The sequence below is a fragment of the Symphalangus syndactylus genome, chromosome 1 (assembly GCF_028878055.3).
Source record: "Symphalangus syndactylus isolate Jambi chromosome 1, NHGRI_mSymSyn1-v2.1_pri, whole genome shotgun sequence".
NCBI lineage: Eukaryota > Metazoa > Chordata > Mammalia > Primates > Hylobatidae > Symphalangus > Symphalangus syndactylus.
The window spans coordinates 107,224,380-107,247,985 of record NC_072423.2 but is presented as its reverse complement, the minus strand read 5'-3'; the positions used below and the strand labels follow the sequence as shown (position 1 = coordinate 107,247,985).

Genomic DNA, 23,606 nt, shown 5'->3' with positions numbered 1-23,606 from the left:
AGAAGAAATGCTTCCTGATAGCTGAGCCGCAGCCTAGATGAGCAGAGGTGGGTGTAGGAGGTCATTAATAACCGCAGATGTCTGTGAGCTCACAGGAGGCAAAGGCTTGGGCTGGAGGGCATCTTGATGCCCCTTCTCCAGATGTGGCTGCAGTGGAGTTTTGTGACTTGGAATTTGGACTTTAGTGTTAGGCGAATTACTCAACCTCTCTGGACCCCACTTTCCTTGTCTGCAAGAAGGGGATAAAGATATATCTCCCCATGGGGCTGTTGTGACGATTGAATGTTCTGTGACTGGTAGGAGTAGTCATAGTTGTAGTATGTGCTGCTGCTGTTTTCATCAGACATCAGTAAAAGTTGACCTCAACAGAATTTTAGGGGTATAAATTTAGGGGGTACAAATAGCATTCTGTGACATGGATATATTACATAGCGGTGAAGTCTGGGCTTTTAGTGTAACCATCACCCGAATAGCATACATTGTACCCAGTAAGTAATTTCTCATCCCTCACCCCTCTTCCACCCTCCCACCCTTCTGTGTCTCCAACGCCTATTATTCCATCCACACCCTATGTCCCTGTGTACACATTATTTAGCTTCTTCTTATCAGTGAGAATATGCAGTATTTGACTTTCCTCAACATAATATTTTTGAAGGTTCTACTAGACCTCTAACCAGCCTCAGAGTGGGGCCTCCCTCTTAGGACCATTGCCCTGTACTTTTCTGTTCAGAAACTGTAAGGTTCTGAAGTATTGATGGAAAACAAATCTGTTAACTAGGTCACTTTCGAGATAGGGCAGCACAGCTTTCAGGCTCTTGAAGTCCATTTCTAGTTTGGCGGTGCTTGCTGTCAGAGAACAGATGTCAAATCAAGTACTTGGAGATGCGCTCACATTATCTTTTCTCTCTGATCTGCTAAATGTCACTGCCTGCATCTGCGATGCCCAACACTGGCTGTACGTTATAATCACCTGGGGAGCTTGGACGCTTCTTGATGCCATACTCCACCCTCTAAGACTCTTGATTAATCTTGGAGTGGGAGCCAGGGGTGGCTCTTTTTCATTAAAGTTCCCTGGGGATTCTAATGTGAAGCTAGGGTTCAGAACTCCTGAGTCCAGGTTGCTATCAGTGGCTGAATATCACACTGTTCCAGGCATTCACTTGAAAGAAGAGGAGAGGCAATGAGGCCTCTAACTGAGCTGTCTGGTGACTGGTGACAGGTAGCTCCAGCTTTGTGCATTCATAGAATATTTAAAATATCAATTTCATCAATTTGCTATTAGAAAGCTGGTGTTACACAATTAACTGAATGGACAAAATTCCCTTTGAAGTAAGTTCCTGAGCATTTGGTAAATTTTCAAGGATAATTTATTTAACTTTTTGCTGAGCTTCAAGTTTCTTAAGAAACCCTGCCAAATCGCAAAGTGATTTTTTTAGACATATGCAGCTGCTTCTGAGTTAACAATGGAGTTTTGCTAGGACCATTAAAATCTGGAAGCCTAAAATTCTATTTTAAACTCTTCTCATTGTCAGTGATTAGTCTTAAAAAAAAAGCATTAAAAATGAAATCATTTTAAAGGGAGCTCATTCTAAAATTCTGGCCAGAAAAGCAGGGCAGTTTTATTGTAGGAACTATTAATGATTAATAATTCCTTTAAGTAAAGATATTTGATGCCCAAAGAAAGGGAGGGGCATACCTGAAACTTCATCTCTGACCACAAGGGCAGCCTCTCTGTGTTCTGCTTTTTCAGTGGTCCTGGAGGCTATGGGCACTGCCCCTGCCTGCCCGGGGACTCTACCACCCTGGGGCTTGGTGGAGCAGGTTGCCCTAGCTGCCACCCTTTTGCATGTGCTACCTAGTTGCCTCTTACTGCAATGTTTGCTTTGGGGGTGGACAGGAAACCAGGATGGCATAGCTGGTTGCAAGCATAAGGCATAGCAATTTGCTGGTCCTGTTTTGAAAGACTGTGTTTTGAAATTTTGATTTATAAAACTGCTTTTGTCACCACCGAACTACCTCAAGGTGCAAGTTCAAAATGGAAAATACTCAATTAAAAGCTGTAAAGCAAACAGCAGCAGTTAGAGTGGCGTACGGTAAATATGCGTCCAGGTCAAGAGCCCTCACTGGAGAGGCAGCTGAAAGTGCTTTCACTGGCAACTGGGAGGGCTGACTCAGGGGCTGGCCTAGGGTCAGTGACTGGACACTGTCTCCATTGGGGTGGCACTGGGAGTAGTTGTCTGGACAGGCGGACTCTCTCCACAGGGGTGATAGAAAGCAGTGGTAATTTCTAAAAGTGCCTGCACGTCTGCCATCACCTTCAGCCTCCTAAGAGCTGATGGGAGCTGGACTCAGGGCCTATTGCCCCACTGTGGAGACAAGGAGTGGGTACTCCAGCCAAGTTTGCAGTCTCAAATCAGGGTTGTTTTATTTGTTTTTAATACATTTCAATTATGGAAGTAATACTTGCCTACATAAAAAATTCATGTAATTTCAAAGTATATAAAGTAAGAAAAAAATTTCTCTCTTCCTTCTTCTTAAAGAGAGGCAGACTTAGAAGTTTGGGGCCTCTGCTTCCACCCCTCACTGCACATGATACATGACACAGACAGCATGCATATAGCTTCCACCCTAAGATGCCCAACACAGGTATTTTTCACTGAACCATGTACCACAGATATTTCCCATGTTTTTAAAGCAAAATGTTGGCTCTTTTCAATAAATTGCCATTATAAAAACTGCTGCAGTGGACTATACACTCTACAGCACGTGGACCTCTACTTTATAGAGGTCTCTCCACCACGAGAGCATCAGCTCCATGGGCGCAGCAGGAATAGGGTCTGTTTCTGCCCTCTGTTGTGTGGCTGCACCCAGCACAGTCCTTGTCCCACACATGAGCATGCCATTGCTTCCTTCTTGAATGAAAGAACGTAGAGTAATAATAACTAGCATTTGTCAGGTGCTTTCTGTGTGTGAGACACTGTTGCAAGGGCTGTGGGTGAATACGTTCATTCTTCTTCACGCAACTCTGAGACAGGAACTTGACAAATGGGGAAACTAAAGCACAAAGCAATTCAGTAGCTTCCCAAGGCCATGTGACTTAACGTGGCAAAGCTGAGATTTGAACCCAAGCTCTGCCACAGTCTGCACGCTAACCATCATTAACCCCTGCGAACACATGCCCCTGTGTCTGTGTGCTCGTGTTCATGGTTTTGTGGGAGAGGATACAAGAAAAGGGTCTGCTGTGTCGGAAAGGATGCACATTTTAGGAATGTGAGTATTCTGCCTACCCATAGTGTGTGCAGGTGTCTGTGCTGCCCACGCCCTTGCTTACTCCAGCATTCCTGCTGCTGTCTCACACTGCCTCGTACGACCCTCCCCTAGAGCACGGGGTCGTACCCTAAAGACTAGCTGGCTTAGAGTGATCATGGAATCACAGGGCTGCAAGGGGTTAGAGATCCCAGAGTCATTTCTCTTGTGACCTGGTGGTCATGGGAGAGTCATAGTGGTGACAGTAGTGGTGGTTGATTGTGCCTTGCCAAAGCTGGGCACATTGCTTTTATTACCGTCTCTACTGTTCACCTCTTACAACAACCTTATGCAGCACAGGTCCAATTATTATTGACATCTTACAGGTGTGGAGGAAACTAAGGCTTCGCAGTATCAGGTAACCTGTCCACAGTTTTCCGACACGGAAATGGCAGGGCTGGGGTTAGACCTGGCGTGTCAGAGTCCAGAGCCCACCTTTTGAACTCCCACCTGTCCTGTCCCATATGGTAGTGCTGTTTGGAATCACATAGCCAGTCTGTACAGGGCTCCTGACTCCCCCTAAAGTGCCTTTTCCTTAATACCCTTCTTAGACGGGAAGCTAAACCCTGGAAACCTTTATCTAGCATGGGTTAGCTGGTTGTTGATTTAGAACAGGTTCTTAAAGACAGGTGTTTGTGTAATAGCTGTGGAAAGGGCACTTCCTCTCCACTGTTCTGATGCTGAGCTGGATTCCTAGCAGGAGGAGGACTGGGGCAGGCGGGCGTCCATTGCATGAGGCCGCCTGGCTGGCGAGGCTGGCCATGTGGGGCCCTGGTTTGGCTGCTGTTGCTGCCCTCTGCTGCTTCGTAATGAAATTGCCTGTGTTCAACCTGAAGGGGTCACAGTGGCCGACTTGCTTAAAGAGGATAAGAAGAAAAAGAAATTTTGCTGCTTTCGCCAACGCAGGGCTAAAGATCATGGTAAATTACTGAGACTGAACTTTCTCGTTCCGCAACATCTCTGATACCTTTTCCTTGCACATAGGCATTGTGTGAAATGCATGTGCCGTGTGGTGTGTTCAGAAGATGCCTATATTATAATTGCTTGATTTCTTTCTTCTTGTCTTTTTCCAAAATAATGTGCCCTTACCAAGATAGCATTGCAGTTTTCTTTTTGTTTGAACTGTACCTTATAAAGAAGCAGCTGAACCAACTCAAAAAATGTACTTGATTCAGCATGAATATTCTTAGACTGGAAGATAGACTTTTAAAATACTTTTCCCCAAATGATTTTTTTAAATTTAAACTGTTTAGAAATTCCAATAATGTTATTTGATTGATTTTTTTTTTTCCTCCAGGCTACATGTTTCAAATTGCTTCTCTGTCTCTTAGTCTCTGGCTACTTTGCCCAGGACTATGCCAAAGCTAGTAGTGGCAGCTTTAAGGATGAAATTAGCTGGGTGCAGTGGCTCACGCCTGTAATTCCAGCACTTTAGGAAGCCGAGGCAGGAGGATCACTTGAAGCCAGGAGTTTGAGACTAGCCTGGGCAACAAAGTGAGACCCTGTGTCTACCCAAAATTGTAAACAAACAAACAAAAAACTCAGGTGTGGTGGTGCCTGCCTATAGTCCCCAGCTACTTGGGAGGCTGAGGCAAGAGGGTTGCATAAGCCCAGGGGTTCGAGGCTGCAGTCAGCGATATTGCGCCATTACACCCCAGCCTGAGTAACAGAGTGAGATCTCTGTCTCTTAAAAAACAAAAATAGACTTCAGGGATGCAAAGATTTGGGGTCACTTGCCTTTGGAAGTGAGAATGGGCTCCTGTGGGAAAGTTCATTTCCAGCTATGTCCTAAAATAATGCTAAACATACCCTTCCTCAGAATCCCTGGAGTAGCTGTCAGACCCATCCCCAGGCAGACAGTTAGGTGAGCAGCTGGCTCCCTGTCTTGCTCTGCCCAAGTCATGGCAGTGGTTCGACAGCAGCACAGAGCTTTGCCTGTGCACACCAGCACAGTCAACCTAGTTCTGCCACCAGGATCGGCCCTGGTCACCTGACTCTGGTGAAAGTCTGTTTAAGAAGATTCAGACTGCAGGGATGTGAAGCCAACCACTAAGGGAACAGAAGGGACATGCTGTACTCTTTTCTTTGAAGTGGCCTCTGCCCCCCGTGGGAATGCTGAGCTGAGAGGTTATCGGACGCAGATGGGAACAACCTGTGGATATCTGAAGAGGGTTATATTAGAGTCTAGGTCTCATCAGAAGGCCTAAAAGTGAAAAGGAATTAAGAGATTATCAGATATAAGCCCTTGTCATTCAGCACATTGTGGCCCCCGGAGGAGGGAGAAGAGGAGGTGGAACTTGCCTGAGGTGGGACAGTGAGTTAGGGGCAGAGTTGGGGCTGCCTTTTTTATCTGTAGCATTCACAGAAGGTTTATGAAAGGAGGCTGGGCTTGATGCAGCACCTGAAGGTGTCTGCAAGAAGAATGGCCTTCAGTTAAGCAGGAAATAGTAGTCATGGACATAAGAAAAAACGTCTTTAAAGACTGACATAGGGATATAGCTCTGGAGAGGTTACCAAAAGGAGATAAATGATTTCTGTCCCCAGAAAAGAAAACACCCCTCCTTGGTTCTGCCTTCCTGAATGCAGGCTTGGGCCTTGTGATTCTCTAAGGATTCTTGTGGCTTCTCCCTTGTCTTTCTGAGATCTGCAGGGAGAGGAAGCAGGCTGACACATTTAAGGAACTTTATTTTGAGTGGGAATGGCTTTTTATTGACTGAAATACCTGGGGACTCAGGAAGGACCCCGACCCTGCTGGCACCAGGTGGGGCAGGAGCCCTCATATGGATGCTGGGCTGCCCCTGTCCCTGGACACGCGGAGATAGTTATTGTCTGGGCATAATTCTTGCTTGAGACATAGAAACCTTGGTCTGGCCTTGACCTACATTCTCCAAGAAGAGCCTGGCTTCTTTACAGCAGCAAGAGGCTGTTACTCTGTGGTGGCCTAATGTGTCTCTACTAGCATGTGCATGTGCCTTTAGGGGATGTGTGGGCTTCTTCTGGATTTGGCTGGCCTGTACATCGTGGTACTGCTCATGTTTGTCATGAAAATAAGATGAAAACACGAGATCTAGGTGTCAGATGCCCTGTCCCCTAGGAAGGCAGCCACAACTCGGCCACTGCTCAGTTGTCCAGCCTCACCCCCTACCCTTACCTTTGAAAAAAATGAGAAGCTTTAGGCTGCTTGGAGGTGGAAGGAAATGCTAAAATAAATTCCTGAGTGTGCAAAAAAGCCTGTCCTGTGGAGAACAGAGGAGTGAGGCTCTGAGGCCAAACACATCTGTGAATGAGGCTGCTAATGGGACAGATTCTAGAAGGAGGCCGGAGGGCTCTGGGCTCAGTTTGATGTGTGGCAAGCCTTCCCTTCGGGGTGCCTTGACTGGAGGACTGAGGCTCTCCTGTGACGCCCTGAGGCCTCTGGGGAGCTACTGCTTCCTGTGCTGCACCCCATTCTCTGGGACATTCTACATGCAGAGCACTCGGACTCAGTTCTCCTGTGCAGGCTGCTGGCTGGACCCCTGGCTCCCCTCCTGAGGGTGGTGGGCAGGGGCTCACTTCTTGTGCCCTCCCCTCCTTGCAGAGCTGGGGGAATGCAAGGGAAACCCCCTGGTTGTTGGTAGTAAAACCAGCCAGCATGTGGGCGTTTCTGCCTTCCTGCAGTTATAGCAGGTCAGAGGTAAATGGATCTTAGAGATGATACTGTCCTACAGCTCATCTTACAGATCCAGTATCCAAGTAGGAAAGCATAAGCTTTCCTAATGCTTGGTTTTTCCCAGACTCACTGAAAGTAGTTTTTAAATTTATATAAAAAATAAACTTCTCTAACAAAGCTCTAACATTCCAGTTTCCTGAAATGTGTCAGGGAGAAGGCTTCACAGCTTGTTCATGTGCAGATGGCCCCTGGTGCTTATTTCTACAGTAGGGGACTGGCACTTGTTGGCAATGTGGGGAGGTCTGAGGGGTCTGCCTGCACTCCTAATAAGGCCTAGCCACTTGTCAGCAATTAACACTGAGTCCCTGCTGAAGGGGACAAGGCCATCACCTAAATGGGGCAGTCACAATGCTATGGAAGCCAGTTAGGAGAAGCCCATGTATTCCAGTAGTTTGCCCATGGCTTTGCCTTCATGAGTTTGTATGACTCTTTCTGTTTGGGTTTTTATAAAAGCCCAGTCGTCACCATTGCAGCTTGATTTTTGTGCTGTCCTCAGTCACTGAGCTGATATCCTGTAAGTGATCTGGTTATATGCCAGATTTTGAGTGGCTAATAAAGGTCATCAGAATAGTAAACAAGCACTGGTAGATAATAGACTCGTTTGGCTTTTTGGAACTTGTTCATTTGTGGAATTTTAAGTACATAACACCAAAATGTATACCAGTGAAACCACAGTACATACTTGAAAAGAATGGTGAGTGGAAGTTAGGAGAGATTTCTCAGTCTCAGCTGTGTGTCCCAAGGCATTTTGACCAGTTTTGTCCTCTGAGAAATCAAGAGTTTACTCATGTATTCTCAGAAGCCCCTTCTGGTTCTAACAGTCTATGATTCTTCTCTTTATTTTTTAAAAACATAGATGAAATCCTATTGGGGCTAAAGGAAGGGAAAGTCATATCAATTTATTAACATTAAAAAAGAATGCCTAATGCAAGTGAAGGGTAAAATGTTTTATTTTTAATAAATGAGGTCTTTGTTATACCCGCTGAGCCTGATCTTTTCAAATATTTTTGGAAAAGGGTAAGTGTGATATTTCTTTTGGAAACATTTTGGAAAAGGATCCTGTGATAGGGAGTAAGTGGCTGGAGAAGATAGGCTGCCAGGGCCCTGGTCAGAGTGCATTTCCTCTGCCCAGATTTAGGGGCTAGATCAAGGTCTGTTTCCAGGACCAAATGAGCTCTCCAATTTCTAGCATAGGCACCGTCCTCTTTCTTTTCCATCTGCCTCTGTTCCTCCTCAGCCCTGGCAACATCTTTTTGGGATATATTTATTCCTTATGTGCCTATGGCTCTTTAGGTATCAAACAACTATGACAGGAGAAGTTGCTGTGCCTACAGTAGGCAAAGTTAGACAATAACTCAGCTAAAGACACAGCAAATACAAACCAAGAATGATGGCCAAAGCTGATTCAGAGATATGGAAGATGGCTCACACTAGATGCGTCTGTGCGATGATGAAAGTGGCCCGGGCAAAGTGACACTGGATTGGTCGCCTTGCTTCCAGGGAGCTCCAGGAGAGCTTTTCTGAGATGATGGAGTTAACATGTGTGGGCCTCACTGATCATCCAGCCATGGGGACCCAGCACTCCGCATGCCTCATCTCATTCTTACCCTTTTACAGATGAGGAAATGGAGATGTACAGAAGTCAGGTCACAAACGCGGGGTTAAACTTAGATCTGGCCAACCTGTGCACCTGCTGTCAGCCACCATCCCAACCCAGCTGAAGGACAGAATCAGCTCAGAGAGCAGGAGGACCCTGCCTCGCCCTCAGTGGAGCCCTGGCACAGCGCTGTGAGACTATCTTCCCCTCTTTGTTGCTGTTTGGGGAGTTCGGTTTTACTTCTTGTCTTTCCCCACAGTTAGTCTAGGGAGCAACTAGGACATTTCATACACTAATAGTTGGCAGGGGGCCAGAAATGCTAACTGATGACCCCGTTCCCATAGAAAATATGTAATTTATCTGTTTCAATCAGATTGTTTTTAAAATGAAGCTTTAAAATTGAAATGCTGCAACTGTACCGTTATCAGCATGAGACACGACTCCAGAGATTAAAAAGCCACAAAGACTTAGTCTGTTCAGAAGTTTGCTCTTTTGAAAATAATGACTAATGTTCCGACATGATTAATATTAGAACTATGAGATAGCAAACTGTTAAAGATGGAAATGATCCTCAAGATTGTGGAGTTCACACCACCATTTTAGAGACAGGAAAGTGAAGGCTGGAGAGAGGTGGCCCATTGCCCAGGAGACTCAGAAAACAGGACCAGGCCTTTGGGTTCCCCGCATCGTACTGCCCTCAACTCCCGGCCCCCTCAGTCACTGCAGTAACCACCAAGGAAAACGCTGCACAGAGTTAACTCATGATCAGATGTGAAAAGGATCTCCCACTGTGATTTTCTTTGTTGGATTTAACAATCTCCTCGCCTTTCTGCTGAATCAGAGTGAGGAACAGTCGAGGAGAATTGCATGAATAGCTTCTTGTGTGTCTGTGTGTGTTTTTTTTTTTTTAAGGTTTTTCCATGATTAGATTCGTTGTTTTGTTTGTTTTTGTCCAGTTTTTTTGTTTGTTTTTGCATGAAATAATGAAAAAGTAAATCAAGGTTTGTAATTGGTTTCTTCTGGCTTAGGAAAGAAGAAAATTATTCTATGAGAGTACCAGCGATGTAACATGAGTCCATAATTTTACTCACTTGGTCTTAACTTTTGACACCCTTGCCTCAGTGTTCCTGGGCATGGTGTGGAGGCTCCCATGCAGGCAGGCTCAGTTTCTCGGGCACTCACAAGCGCAACAGATCAGGGATCTTCTTTGGTATCCTCAAAAGACTTCTCAGACCACTGGGTTCCTTGAGCCAGGTTCCACCTCTATCCCTGCTGTTACCTTTATGAAGTCTAGTATGAACAAGGCGAGCAGAACACAGCCCCCTACGCAGAGCTGCCTGATCCGGCTCCTTTCCCGCTGAGCCTGGGCTGGGCCTCAGAATCTTCACCATAGCGCTTCCAGCCCACTACCAGTATTTGCAGATGAAACTTGAGGCATCCTTGCTAAGGGGAGCCACATGGGCCGGGCCCATGGGCCAAGCTTTCCTGAAGACACCGTAAGGTCTGTAAAAACAGTTACTACAGTTCAAAGCCATGCCTCAGGAAAAATGAAGTACACGTGGATTCTCTTCGGTGACTTCCTCTGTTACCTCTGCCCCCCCGGCAGAATTAATCATTCTTTGCTCTGGAACCTCCTGCACAGACCCCTGAGGTAGCTCTCTTCACAGTTGATGGAAGTGAGCTGGGGGCTGCCTGTCCCTCACCCCTATTCCAGGTGGGTGCGGTGCTGTGTGCCCTCTTTTTGCCCCTGCCCTCCTCCACTGCCTGGGCTCCAGCATGTGTTTGTGATGTTTATGGGGTTGAATCAAGTGGATGAGAAAAGATGCTCATGCACCAGATGGTGGCCCTGGGTGGACCCTGGACCTCCACACGCTAGTGGGTGTGTTTCCACATTTCCTCCACTTCCGCTCGGGATCCTGCCATGGAGAAGTGGGACGGGCCCAGAGACCCTAGTCACAATGGGACCAGAGTCAACCTTGCCCTCTGCTCACTGGTTGATAATGATCTTCTCCCACCTGTAACACTATAGTTCCTTGGTGCTCTAGTTGTTCTTACCCAGCTTACTGGGTAAGAACTTTCTGCGTATTGGCTTCACAAGCTCAGCAGAACTTCAGCATCAGGTAAAATAGCAAAAAAAATAGAGTTCTTAACTCTAAAAAATATTGCGCATGGTACCTTCATGCACTGCCTTCCCCATTCACAATAGCTCTTCTCCCTCAGTATATTTAAGATGATTGACTCATGAAATGTTAGGGTTATTCACAGATGTTCTGTATGCACCTTTTGAGGCAAGCGAAGATGTACCTGTAAAGTACATTTTGGTGGCTTCTCGGTGTGATCCCAGAGATGAGGAGGATAAAGTGGTGCTATACCCAGCCACAGGATTCACTTTGATCCTTTAGCTTCCTTTCTTGGAAATGTCTAGGTGGATAGAATGTCCTCCTCGAGGGGGACTCCGTGCTTTCCCTACAGGCCACGGGTGCAGAGGCTCGCCTGCGGTGGAGATGCCTGGCTCCCTGGCACTCCCTTAGCCCAGCTGAGCCCCTGAGGGCCCTTGTCACCCTCCTCCTAGGTTCCGGAGGTCTGCCTGGTGGCAGAGGCTCCCACCTGGCCTGCTCCCAGGCGTGCAGCGTGGCCGGCATGCTCTCTGAAGCCCATCTTCTCCCCACAGCTAGCATGCCCGCCAGCGAGACTGAGTCTGTGAACACAGAGAACGTCAGCGGCGAAGGCGAGAACCGAGGCTGCTGTGGAAGTCTCTGGTGAGTGTGGGGAGCACTTGCCCTCCTTCCCCTCCTGTTGTCTCAGAGAAGCAGGTGGTGAGGAAGACGGACCGGGCTGCAGCAGAGCCCCGGACCATCGCCTTGGATGTGGCGGGTGGGAAGGCTCCTCGTACCCCACGTCACGCTTCCTCCTGTGCCAGGGCTATCCCTCCTGCACACCCCTCCCCCCCACCCACCCCCTTCCCCCCGACCCGGCATTTCACATGACTCTTCCTGTAAGTAGAGCCCATGAAGAATGTGGTGGTTAACCCGGCCACCTGCTGTGTCCATTAGGTGCTGGTGGAGACGGAGAGGCGCGGCCAAGGCGGGGCCCTCTGGGTGTCGGCGGTGGGGGTAAAGGCCTGATTCTCCTTCCAGCCTGGGTTTGGCATTTGTGCTTTTGAAGAAGAGCTTCTGTGGCAGAGTTGCTGACTAGAATGTGCTATGTATTTAAGTTTTCCTTTGCTCATGGGACCTTCCTAACCTCAAGCCTGGCGGTTGGATGACGAGGCCCTGCCTTCTTGGTGCCTGGCACTTTTTCCCTGGACCCCTGCACCAGCCTTTCCTCATGATGGAAGGCACCATTGCATTAACACTCACTGGCTTTTTTCTAGATGATTTGGGCTGTGGCAGCTGGTCGGGGGGCTGGGGGGACCAGCAGTGCAGAATGTGCTGGGCACTGCCTGCTGTCGGGGAGCCCTGTGCGGTATGGTTTTGTTTGCTTCTTGCTGGTATCCTTCAGGTCTTATCTCTGTAAAGTGCAGGTGTCATTTTTAAGAGAACTCAATCTTACTCTTGGCAGAGTTTCATAAAAATGATGTGTTATGGGCAGAATATGCAACCATTTGTGAAGTGATTTTGCCTCCATTCTCCTGCACTGCCCTCTTTGAGACATCATGAAGCAGACAGAGAATGGGTTTGTCATCCCCATTTTACAGATGAGAACGCTGAGGCCCAAAGACCTGCTGCTTTCCCATACTCACCCAGTGGGAGAATGGCAGCGCTGGGACTCCTAGTGCAGTGCTCCCTCTGCGGTAGTAGCAGCAAATGCTGCTGTCAAGATGAGTGGCAGGAGAGACTCTGCTGCCTTCATTTTGGCCCCTGCATCACTGCCTGCTGCCAGGGCCTGCAGGGAATCTGGCCAAGTCTTCCCTGACCTGGGCCTCAAGGGTGCTTGGTCTGCTCCTCTGGCCCTGGCAGCATCCTGATTTCTGCTCTGGCCTTGCCCCCGCTGGCCTGCTGTGGTAACCAGGGGTGCTAAGTCCAGGCTGTATGCATGGCTTTTATGATATCTCAGCTGAAATGATGGGGAGTGTGTGCTCAAGCCCTCGGAACCAGAATCTTAACACTTTTTGTCTTTCTTTCAGTCAAGCCATCTCAAAATCCAAACTCAGGTCAGTATCTTCTTTCTGTTTCTTCGTTAGCCTGTGTGTTGCCTTTGTATGTTCTCACTTCTGAATTTTACGTAGAATTGCTCTGGACTTGAGTTTTCCTCTGTGGGTTATAACATTGATACCAAATTGCAGTCAGAATCCTATGAGCCTGCCTTAGGGAGCAGTGTAATAGCTGACAAAGACCTCCCTGAAAACAAACCAGTAAGACCCAGTAACGAGTTTTGCCTCCCCATTAATCCCCCTTATTCTCTGAGTCATTTTCCTAAGAGAGCTGCTGCTTGTCACTTTTCTTCTCGAAAGCTTTCCATAGAAAGGGAGTTCAAGAAGTCTCCCAAGGTACTAGCATTTCTTGATGTGCATGCAGGTTACGTGTTCAGTTGGTAAAACTCATTGAACCATATACCTATGATTAGTGTAGTTTTTCATGTGAGTGTTACTTTTCAACAAAAACATTTCCCTACTATATATAAACACTAACTTAAAATAGACAAAGACCTAAATATAAAATATAAAATCATGAACATTCCAGAAAGAAAACATAGGAGAAAGTCTTTGTGATCCTGAGTTAGGCAAAGGTTTCTTAAGATACAACACCCAATATACTTTCTGTAACAGAAAACAGATAAGTTGGTCTTTGTCAGAATTAAACTTCTGTTCTTCAAAAGAAAAGAAAAAGGTAAGCTTCAGACTTGGGGAAAAATATTTGCAAAGCATATTTGATAAAGGACTGGTATCCCATATATATAAAGATTAATACATAAAGAAGAGTGTCAATAATAGAAAAACCCAATAAAAAATGAGCAAAATTTTTAATAGGCATTTCACCAGAGAAGAGATGTGGATGGCAGATAAGCACGTGAAATGACCATCAGTTGTTACAAAAATGCACATTAAAATCAGTTAGATACCACTACACACCCATTAGAGTGAATCAGATTTAAATATCTGACAATGCCAGGTTCTGACAAGGATGCTGATTGGTGGGAACTTTTATACAATGTTGGTGGACATGTCAAACGACACAGCCGTTAAAAAAATGGTTTGGTAGTTCCTCATAAAGTTTAAACATGTATTTACCGTGTTTATGTTTGGCCCAGCCATCCCGCTTCTAAGGTGTTTGTATAAGAGAAATGAAGATATATGCCTACATACAAAGTTGTAACATGAATGTTTGTACCAGTTTTATTCATACTTACCCCAAGCTGGAAATAACCCAAAGGTCCATCAAATGTGAGTGGGTAGACACACTGTGGTTCACCAGTATGATGGAGTACTAGTTTGTGTCTGCTGAGTTATGCATCCCAGGAGAAACCCAGCTGTGAGCGGGACAGTCTTTAGTGTCCTTAGTAGAGTTTTTCCACGGTGGCCATCATGTTAGAAGCTGCTCTTTCCATTGGAACCTGCACAGCAAGAGTAATAATAAAATACAACTTGCTTGATCCAGGTTTTGGTAAAGAGTTGGCACAACTCTTTCTCTGCTCACTTCCTGTGTTACAGATTTTCTTTTTGCTTAGCAACACAGCTGAGTCAGCCAGGGCTGCAGCTTGGGTAGCCTGGAGATTCCTCTTGACTCAGGCCCCCAGAGGAAGTACCCCATTGTCGTTAGTGAGGCAGCACAGCCTGCAGAGGACTGACTTTACCAATTGGCTGACCTTTTCATGGGATCTGGGTCGCTGAGCTGCAGCTCACGGCACACTTTACCAAACCATCCCCTTGCGGCAGGGAAGGTTTTCTAGAAGGAGACAGGCTAAGGGAGAGAATATTTTCTCTAATCACAAACAGGAACTGAAGGTAGGTGGAGGACATGCTACTTGTCTGTTTGGCTGAGCTCATTTTATTTTTATGAAAACACGATTCAATATTGGCTCTTCTCCTAAAGGTATATTTTGAGCATCACTAGTTAGAAAGGGCACCTGATGACTCAGTGTGAAGATTCATGTCCTACTCAGCTTTGACAACTCTGCCAGGCTCTGGAGGAACCTCAGAGATTTAAGAAAGGATTGAAAAGATTCCCTTTAAAAAAAAAAAACTAGCTTTGTAGCACTTTGCTGCCTGGTAAATTCTGTATGGTGATTGAGATGCTGCAAGAGATGTGTATAATAAGCGAAGTGGCCCTCTGCACTGATTGCATGAGCAGATCCACGTCCCATATGGTGAATATAGGAACTGCATATGTGTGCAAGTGTAGTTTTGCATCTGCACATGAAACTATGAATATCTAGATTTTCTAACCCACTTAAGGGCAGCATATGACAGATTCTGGAGTTATCTATAAGCCATAAGGAAGGACTGATAGCATGATCAAGTCAAGATTATACTTTTAAAAGTCGCATTTTAAGACCAACATGATTTTTATTATGAAGTCTGTTAATTTCAGTGCCATTTGTGCTCATCTTTCCTTCCTGCACTCCCACCCCAATCTGGACCTCCAGAGTGGAAGCCAAATTATCTCTCAATCATATTTATTGGATACTCAGATGCTGTATCTGTCATCTACGTAGTAATGTTTGCTTGTCTTTTAGCCGCCGCTGGCGTCGCTGGAACCGATTCAATCGCAGAAGATGTAGGGCCGCTGTGAAGTCTGTCACGTTTTACTGGCTGGTTATCGTCCTGGTGTTTCTGAACACCTTAACCATTTCCTCTGAGCACTACAATCAGCCAGATTGGTTGACACAGATTCAAGGTACAAGCAGAGGCCATTCCTTTTTTGTTCTGAACTAGAGATTTCTGTGGCTGTCCAACTGCCATTTGTTCTTATCTGATCGCTGCATGATGAAGTATCGGAACATTTCTAGTGAGGACAAACTTGGTAGAACCATCCAGACACAGCAACTACCAGAGCGAGGGTGCCGTCTGTGCCGCGTGGTGAAGCACCTTGGAGCCGCTTAATGCAGAGCATCTAATTGTCCTAACCCTGAGCCAACCTAGGACCAAGAATTCTTGGAGCTGGAAGGGACCTCATAATTCCTGCTCCCTGCCCTCATCGGGGAAGCTTCATTTTTCCCTATAGTACTTCTGGCAAATGGTTTTGGTTCCCCTGCTTTGAATGCTCCAGCACTGGGGTGTGGGACACTTATCCCTAGAGACAATCCATTCTGGGTTTGACAGTTTCGAGCCTTTGAAAAGTCCTTTCTTTCATCCAGTGAAACCCGTTTCCTTCTACCTCTCCAGCCTGCTTGGTGATATTTTCAGCTGTTAGAAATGACATTGATAGGTGACTGCTTCTGATATCGTCGTGCCATAAACGAGTTCAGACAGGTCTTTTCTGTGTGATTGAATGAAAAAATATGTATAACCTGATGGTGTCAATGCAGAATCATAGGCTTTTAGGGCTGGAAGGCATCAGAGATTATGTGATGAGCTGCTCCTTCCCATTTTGTCATCAGTGACACTGAGACCTGGAGAAATCAAGTAACTTCTCCAGAGTCACACACCTAGCTAGTAGCAGAAGCAGGACCACAGCCTGGTGGACAGACTGTCCACGCGCAGGCCACGTTTCTGTCCTGGGTGAGGTAGTGAAGAGAGAGACAAGGTATTGGCGTATTTCCTGTGGGGCCTGATAGGGAGGGAGGTGTGAGGGGCAGGAGCAGTCTGAGTGTCTTGCAGGAGACCCTGAGGATGGGTGCCCCTTTGTCTTTCCAGATATTGCCAACAAAGTCCTCTTGGCTCTGTTCACCTGCGAGATGCTGGTAAAAATGTACAGCTTGGGCCTCCAAGCATATTTCGTCTCTCTTTTCAACCGGTTTGATTGCTTCGTGGTGTGTGGTGGAATCACCGAGACGATCTTGGTGGAACTGGAAATCATGTCTCCCCTGGGGATCTCTGTGTTTCGGTGTGTGCGCCTCTTAAGAATCTTCAAAGTGACCAGGTAAGGAAATGTGGGTCCCACTGCAAATGTTTTATGAACATGAGGCGGCGACCAGTCACGTCCCCGGGCAGGTGGTGTTCTGCTGTGTCCCGCATGGGTGTTCTGAGCTGACACCCTCATCTTGACTTATAGGCACTGGACTTCCCTGAGCAACTTAGTGGCATCCTTGTTAAACTCCATGAAGTCCATCGCTTCGCTGTTGCTTCTGCTTTTTCTCTTCATTATCATCTTTTCCTTGCTTGGGATGCAGCTGTTTGGCGGCAAGTTTAATTTTGATGAAACGCAAACCAAGCGGAGCACCTTTGACAATTTTCCTCAAGCACTTCTCACAGTGTTCCAGGTGAGTCCTCCCTCCATTCCCCGAAAAGCACGTCGTGAGCAGCAGCTAAAACTCCTCTGCCTTCTTGTCTGCTTACACTCAGGAAGACAAAAGGACTCCATTTTTGTTCATCTCTGCCCTAATCATAGCCTGGTAAATTTTGTACCATTTAAGTTATTTGTTCTGCATCATCCTCCAGCTATCTATCTTATGTGATGTAATTTTTTTAAAGACTTCTAGCTACATTACATAATAATAAACCAAAAGAACTATTTTTCACACTCAAGCTCTTCCTAGAAAACTTTGTGATTGATTTTGTGAGGTTTCTTTGAAATAGACTCTAAAATCCTTTTTTTCTTTGGTGCTTTTTGATGGCAGGTCAGTTTATAATCCTAGTTATAATAGATTTACACAAGAAGTGAATTCTCATGCCTCCATGCTTTGGTGTACAGTTGGAGGAATCAGAGTGGTAGGAACTGTGACAGCCATTGGCCCCTTCTGTCCTCCTCCTGGGATGCAGGACACACAGATTCTGAGGGTGCCTGTCCTGTGGGGCCTCTGCAGGCAGTAGCTGAGAAGGGAGCGGTGGTTGCAGAGAGGCACCGATGGCTCTGCTGCTCAGAGTAGCAGCACATGCTCCCCTGACTCTAGGCTGAGGTGCTCAAAACCCTCCTCCTTGGACAGGGTCTGATGGATAAGTTTAAAAGACCCACCTGTCCTCATTGCTTTTCCTGTGTGATGTGAGCTGCAGAGCCCTGCCAGAGAGGAAAGGCAGCAGACAGCTGGGTCCCATGGTGGCCCTTTCCATGCCCAACTCTCTGCTGTGGATGAGTCACTTACCCATTTCTGAAGAAATCCAGAGACCAAAGGGAATGATCTGGACAATTCTTTCCCACTTGGTCATTTTGAGGTATATATAATCTGCTGTAAACCATAGTTTTTTTTGTTTGAATTATACTTAAATTTTGGCTGCTAATCAGTCATTCTTTTTTAAAAAAAATTTTCTTTCAGAGAAACTGGTGTCTTTTTTTTTTTTTTGGTAATGCATGCATATGGCACAAAATTCTAATGTTACAAATGAATAATAATTATCCCAGCCAGCCACGAATTTCCTCTTCTAGGAAGCAACTACCGTCAAACAGTTTCTTGTGAATTCTTAGATCTGCATTTTCTGATAGCTACAACTCAGTTAAGCTACCTATAGGTGACTTTCCACAGACGGGAGCTCACTCTACATGCTGTTTTGCATCTCGCTTTTATCACTTCGAGTGTCCTCAAGAGCCTTCCTGCTTGGTCCATAAAAGGCTGCCCCTCCTTTGAAACGCTGCATCCATGCGGTGGTAGATGTGCCATTGTTCATGTGACCAGACCCTTGCTGACAAGCATTGAGTTCTGTCTGGTCTTAGCCCACATAAACAGGGCTCCAGTAGGTGACCCTGAACATGCGTCAGAGGGCACATGTGTTGGCTGTAGATCTGTGGGATAAACTCCCAGAGATGGAATTGCTGCTTTAGAGAGTGTGTCCATTTTAAATGTTGACACCCTTGCCCAAGTGCTCTCCTTATGGTTGTATTAGCTCATTCTCTTCACACTGCCCATTGCCTCACTGCCTCTCCCCTCAGTGGAGAGCATGCTTTGGGATGCCCATCAGATAAGTGAAAATGGCGTTTCATTGTACTTTTAACAGATACTCCTCTTATCAGGAGTGAGGTTGAACGTCTTTTCATATGACTCAGAGCCATCAGTAGTGCCTTTTCTGTGAATTACTTTATCTTTTCAAATCATTTGCCCATTTTTGTTTGGTTGTGATCCATAACAGTTTAAATTTTAAAAATATCTAGTCCAGATTGAAGATAAAGGAGCTCTGTCGTCGGAAGATAGCATTTTTTTCATTACTGTTCTTATTCATCTGATTCTATTTCATCATGGATTGAATTACCAAGTATGATCAGTAGAGAAGATTAAATTTAAATTTCAGGTCATTGGTGATATCTACTCTTGAGGTAGTTTTGTAAATTTACATGAGACATTTAGAATTTCCTGCTTCTGTAATTTCATAGGTATAATTATCCATTTCCACAGTTGATGGACTATGTGGAATGCTATGCAGCAGTTAAAAGAATGAGATGCACCTTCTGACACAGAGGGTCTCCAGAGTATGTTGTTGAAAGAAAAAACAAGCCAGTTGCAGAAAACTTTGCATAGCATGATATCCTTTATGTCTGAAAACTCAGAGAAGACACCTAGTGCTTGTTTTCTTTGTATGTAAACGGGTTTAAATCTGTAGCTGAAGGTTCCAGAGAGACACAGAAAGAGCATGCTTTCTGGGGAAGGGACTAAAACTGGGCTGGGGTGTAATCAAAAAGCACATAAATCTTTGCTGGGTGCGGTGGCTCACGCCTGTAATCCCAGCACTTTGGGAGGCCGAGGTGGGCGGAACACTTGAGGTCAGGAGTTCGAGACCAGCTGGCCAACATGGTGTAACACTATCTCTACTAAAAATATAAAAATTAGCCGAGTGTGGTGGTGGTCACCTGTAATCCCAGCTACTTGAAAGGCTGAGGCAGGAGAGTCACTTGAACCGGGGAGGTGGAGGTTGCAGTGAGCCTAGATCAAGCCACTGCATTCCAGCCTGGCGATAGAGTGAGACTCCATCTCAAAATAAAAAAACCAAAACAAACACATAAGTCTTAATAATAAGGCAATTTTTTTCACTCAAATAATTATCTATTTGTGTAGTTAAAAAACAATGTTTTAGAAATTCCATGGGATAACAGATGGATTTGTTCAGTGCAAACTGGACTGTGAAAGGCAGCTTAAACCAGATCTAGGCAGCCACCGAGGGGCTCTAGGAGAGCGACTGCAATTTGTGAATCCACCTGCTGGCTGATACCAGTTTGGCTTCTCAGATCCTGACAGGCGAAGACTGGAACGCTGTGATGTATGATGGCATCATGGCTTACGGTGGCCCGTCCTCTTCAGGAATGATCGTCTGCATCTACTTCATCATCCTCTTCATTTGTGGTAACTGTATCCTTCAAGCCGACCAGGCTTTGTTGTTGCCGTCATTATCTGGTTTTGTTTTTCTTCCTCTGGATTTCTCTGTGGTGATGGTGGTGGTAGTAGTTGTGGCAGGGAGGCGAATGCCTTTACCTTATTAGCTCAATATCTGCTTTTCTTCCGTGCTGCTGGGGGGCAGCATCCTGTAAGCAGAATTCCAGAGAGGCTTTGAGGGATGCGCTCTGGCTAAGAGAAGCAAGCCCAGGGGAGGAGCGTGAGACAGCACACATACTGGTCCCAGAGGTCCCTCAGTTTGGCATCATGTCTCCTGTACAGGTCCCGAGGGATGGCTGAGCGCAAGGCCAGGTGGTTCTTTATGTTATCATTATTAGGAGCTTAGGCGTCCATCTGTGACTTCCTAAGACCCTTCGTGACTGATGGAAGCCATCTTTGTGGACTGATCTGTGCCCCCCTGGGCTAATTTCACTTTGCTGATCTGTCCATCTTTGGAGATCAAGTGTCCATTGGGTAGCTGCTAAATCATGCTGTGTAACTTCTCTCTGCCTTACTTTACCCCTTTTCCCTGTCAAGAGAAAATCTCTAATCCTAGACTTCTGGAATTGGCCCTTGGATCTGTATTTACCTCATGCAGACCCTTCCTGATCCTGTAGCCTTTGGTTCTCGATGTTTTATCTCCAGGTCCTCCATGCCTAGCACCAGACCTGGTACACAGAGGCCTTTGATGAATGTTTGATGCATGAACAACGTACACACACGATACTACATCTGGGTCTTCACCCTTCTGTTTTAAAAGGTCCTAATCTGGATTATTCTCCTAAGGTGGCCCAGATCTCTGTAGGTGTTTTCTCCTTTATCTTGTCTGGCTCACTGATAAATTTTCTTCAGTGTGGTAACCTCAGTGCAAACCTGTCCCCTTTTCTACAGGGACAATGCTTCGTGCTATAAGGTATTTTATGAAAACCCCATCTCAATACATATACATCCTTCTAGTCCCTTGACTCGGCTCTAAAGCCCCCTCCACCAGAGCCACCCCTGCCCTGTCTCCTACCCAGAGAAGGTTCTTCTACCTCTGAGCTCCCCCTCAGATTTTATCCACGTCTCTTACCGCCTGTAGGTTCTTCTATCTACTGGATTTTTATTTATTTATTATTATTATTTTTTTTTAGAAGGAGTCTTACTGTGTCACGCAGGCTGGAGTGCAGTGGTGCAATCTCGGCTCACCGCAACCTCCGCCTCCTGGGTTCAAGTGATTCTCCTGCCTCAGCCTCCTGAGTAGCCGGGATTACATGTGTGCACCACCATGCCCAGCTAATTTTTGTATTTTTAGTAGAAATGGGATTTCTCCATGTTAACCAGGCCAGTCTAAAACTCCTGACCTCAGGTGATCCGCCCACCTTGGCCTCCCAAAGTGCCGGGATTACAGGTGTGAGCCACCACACCCGGCCTGTCTACTGGAATTTTGAGTAGGCATTCCTCCATCTCCCTAACTAGATGGATAAGCTTCTTGAGTCAGGAATCTTTTTTGTGTTCATATCTCTCAATAGAGTACAGGATCTTGCACATAGTTGGCCCTTGGTAAATGAATGGTCATTATTTTCTTTTTCTACTGTCCTCATGGTTGACTCTTTAGGCCACAGCAACATCCTGGACTTAAATCTACGGAGAAGTATTTCCTGGTGCTTGTCTGTGGTTGCATGTTGTTTTCTTTGTAGCATGTGTCACTGTATCAGAGGTGCTTAGGGAGCTGCTTATGCTCTGTCTTCCCCAACTAGAGTAGACATTCCAGTGTGTGGTGTTTCTTCCTGTGCCCTCAGCACCCACAACAGTGCCTGGCACATTGGAGGTGCTTGGTAGATCTTTTTGGATGAATTCCGGAGCGTGCCACTCTTGAGGAGGGTCTGAGTAATGCCTCTCAATGCAGATGATGGATTTTTCTCTGGGAAGTTGTTACAAGCTTGTAAGATCTTCCTGTGGCTCATCACTCTGGATTTGCTTTCCACTACGCAAAGGAGTTGAGTGTCATGGCAAGACTAGAGGATTATTGTTTCTTCACTGAGATCGTGGAGGGAATACTCAGTACAGCTAGTCTCATCACTAGCCCCTGTCTGAGTTACCATTACCCCAGGCCTAGCAGAGGAATGCTCATGTTACCAAGCCATCTCCAGCCCAGCACAAATTGCTTCCCGAGGCTCATTGCAGCTCCAGTTAAAAAATAGGCCAGCATGTCAAAGGCTTTTTGAGTCTTAATGTAATTCACTTATGTTTCTCTCCTCTTTAAAACCTTGAATAGATTAGTCAGGCGTGCTATTCCCTCACAGAGATCTCCTCATCTGTTCCTTGTTAGGTTATGTTGGTTTACGTGTTCAGCAACCCATCCGAGACAACAGATTGCACAGGGCGTATGGGACAGTGCTGTGCTGCTCCTGTCTTGGGGTTTCTGGGCTCCTGCAGTTTTGCCTGCAGATGGCCGGGCATCAGGCAGAGAGAAACATTTGTCACAGAAGGGGGCCTTCTCACTTACTGCCCTCTCATCTCTGTGCTTCTCAAAAACATGTTTCACTGCTAGTGGGTAAGAAACAGGCATCTTCTGATTTAGGAGTCTTGTTCAGAATACTTGCTAAAAACAAAAACATTCAAGAAAGCCATGTATACAACATTACAGTAAGAGTGAAAAAATACGATAATTTATTCAGTCACCTAACCTTTTGTTGTGTTTTTTAACTGGAACTGCAATGAGCCTCAGGAAGCAATTTGTCCTGGGCTGGAGAGGGCAAAAATCAAGTTCAAGTACAGTGATCAAAGATTGAGCTGCAGTGAGACTATTCACAACAGTCCAGCACCAGGTGGCAGTAAGTCAGACACATTATAGTCAGTCAGTGTTTGTGGAGTGAAGGAATGAATGAGTTATCTCTATAGACTCTGAAGGTTATTTCAAAGGAGAAAGTCTCATACTGTCTTGTGCAAGGGGATCATCATTTGAGCAACTTGCAACCTTTGAAGTGGTCTATTTTGGAAAGCACTCCCCTGAATATATATGTTGTGGTTGTAGTATGTGTTTTAAAAAAAAAAAAAACCCAAACTACTTTTTAATTATACCATGTTTATGTTATAGATTGTTTTATAAAATGTGTAACATAGCTATAGATATGTAGATGTTTGGACACACACACACAGAGAAAGGTTGAAATTAGTGGGTTTTCATGGGTTTTAGTGAATCTTAATTTTACTTCTGTAAACTGTCCTTTTACAGGTTTTTACTTTTTTGTTTTGTTTTGTTTTGTTTTGTTTGAAAAGCAGGGCTCTGGCACTCTAGTTTTGCTGTGTGAGTATAACACCTGGGACAGTCACTTGCTACCAGCCTCCCAGGATGCAGAGGTGTGTGGTGTTGCCATTGTTGGCCACATGTAGTTGCATTTAGTGTGTGTTGTGCCCTTAAAAAGTTCAAATTAGATATTCTACTGAATGTCTTCTTGGCCATCGCTGTAGACAATTTGGCTGATGCTGAAAGTTTGAACACTGCTCAGAAAGAAGAAGCGGAAGAAAAGGAGAGGAAAAAGATTGCCAGGTAACCCTATTTTCCCCTGAAGTGTTTGTCCAGGGGCTGCGTTGGGAGCCCTGCACATTTGCAGCCTG

The 23,606-nt window shown here is 45.8% G+C and overlaps 1 protein-coding gene across 7 annotated transcripts in view; it reads left to right on the top strand.

The window, feature by feature from the left end:
• Positions 1 to 23,606, top strand: part of CACNA1D (calcium voltage-gated channel subunit alpha1 D) — a 321,052-nt gene that overhangs the window by 216,468 nt on the left and 80,978 nt on the right. For 4 of the 7 annotated variants that reach the window (XM_063645661.1, XM_055273856.2, XM_055273857.2 and 1 more), the window contains 7 exons: positions 11,284 to 11,371; positions 12,739 to 12,765; positions 15,288 to 15,448; positions 16,408 to 16,633; positions 16,766 to 16,973; positions 19,862 to 19,982; positions 23,424 to 23,538. In XM_063645661.1, coding sequence (XP_063501731.1) covers positions 11,284 to 11,371; positions 12,739 to 12,765; positions 15,288 to 15,448; positions 16,408 to 16,633; positions 16,766 to 16,973; positions 19,862 to 19,982; positions 23,424 to 23,538 — 946 coding nt within the window. Of the gene's footprint in view, positions 1 to 11,283; positions 11,372 to 11,665; positions 11,726 to 12,738; positions 12,766 to 15,287; positions 15,449 to 16,407; positions 16,634 to 16,765; positions 16,974 to 19,861; positions 19,983 to 23,423; positions 23,539 to 23,606 lie in introns of all 7 variants that reach the window. The other 3 variants (XM_055273854.2, XM_063645655.1, XM_055273853.2) reach the window with 1 other exon arrangement.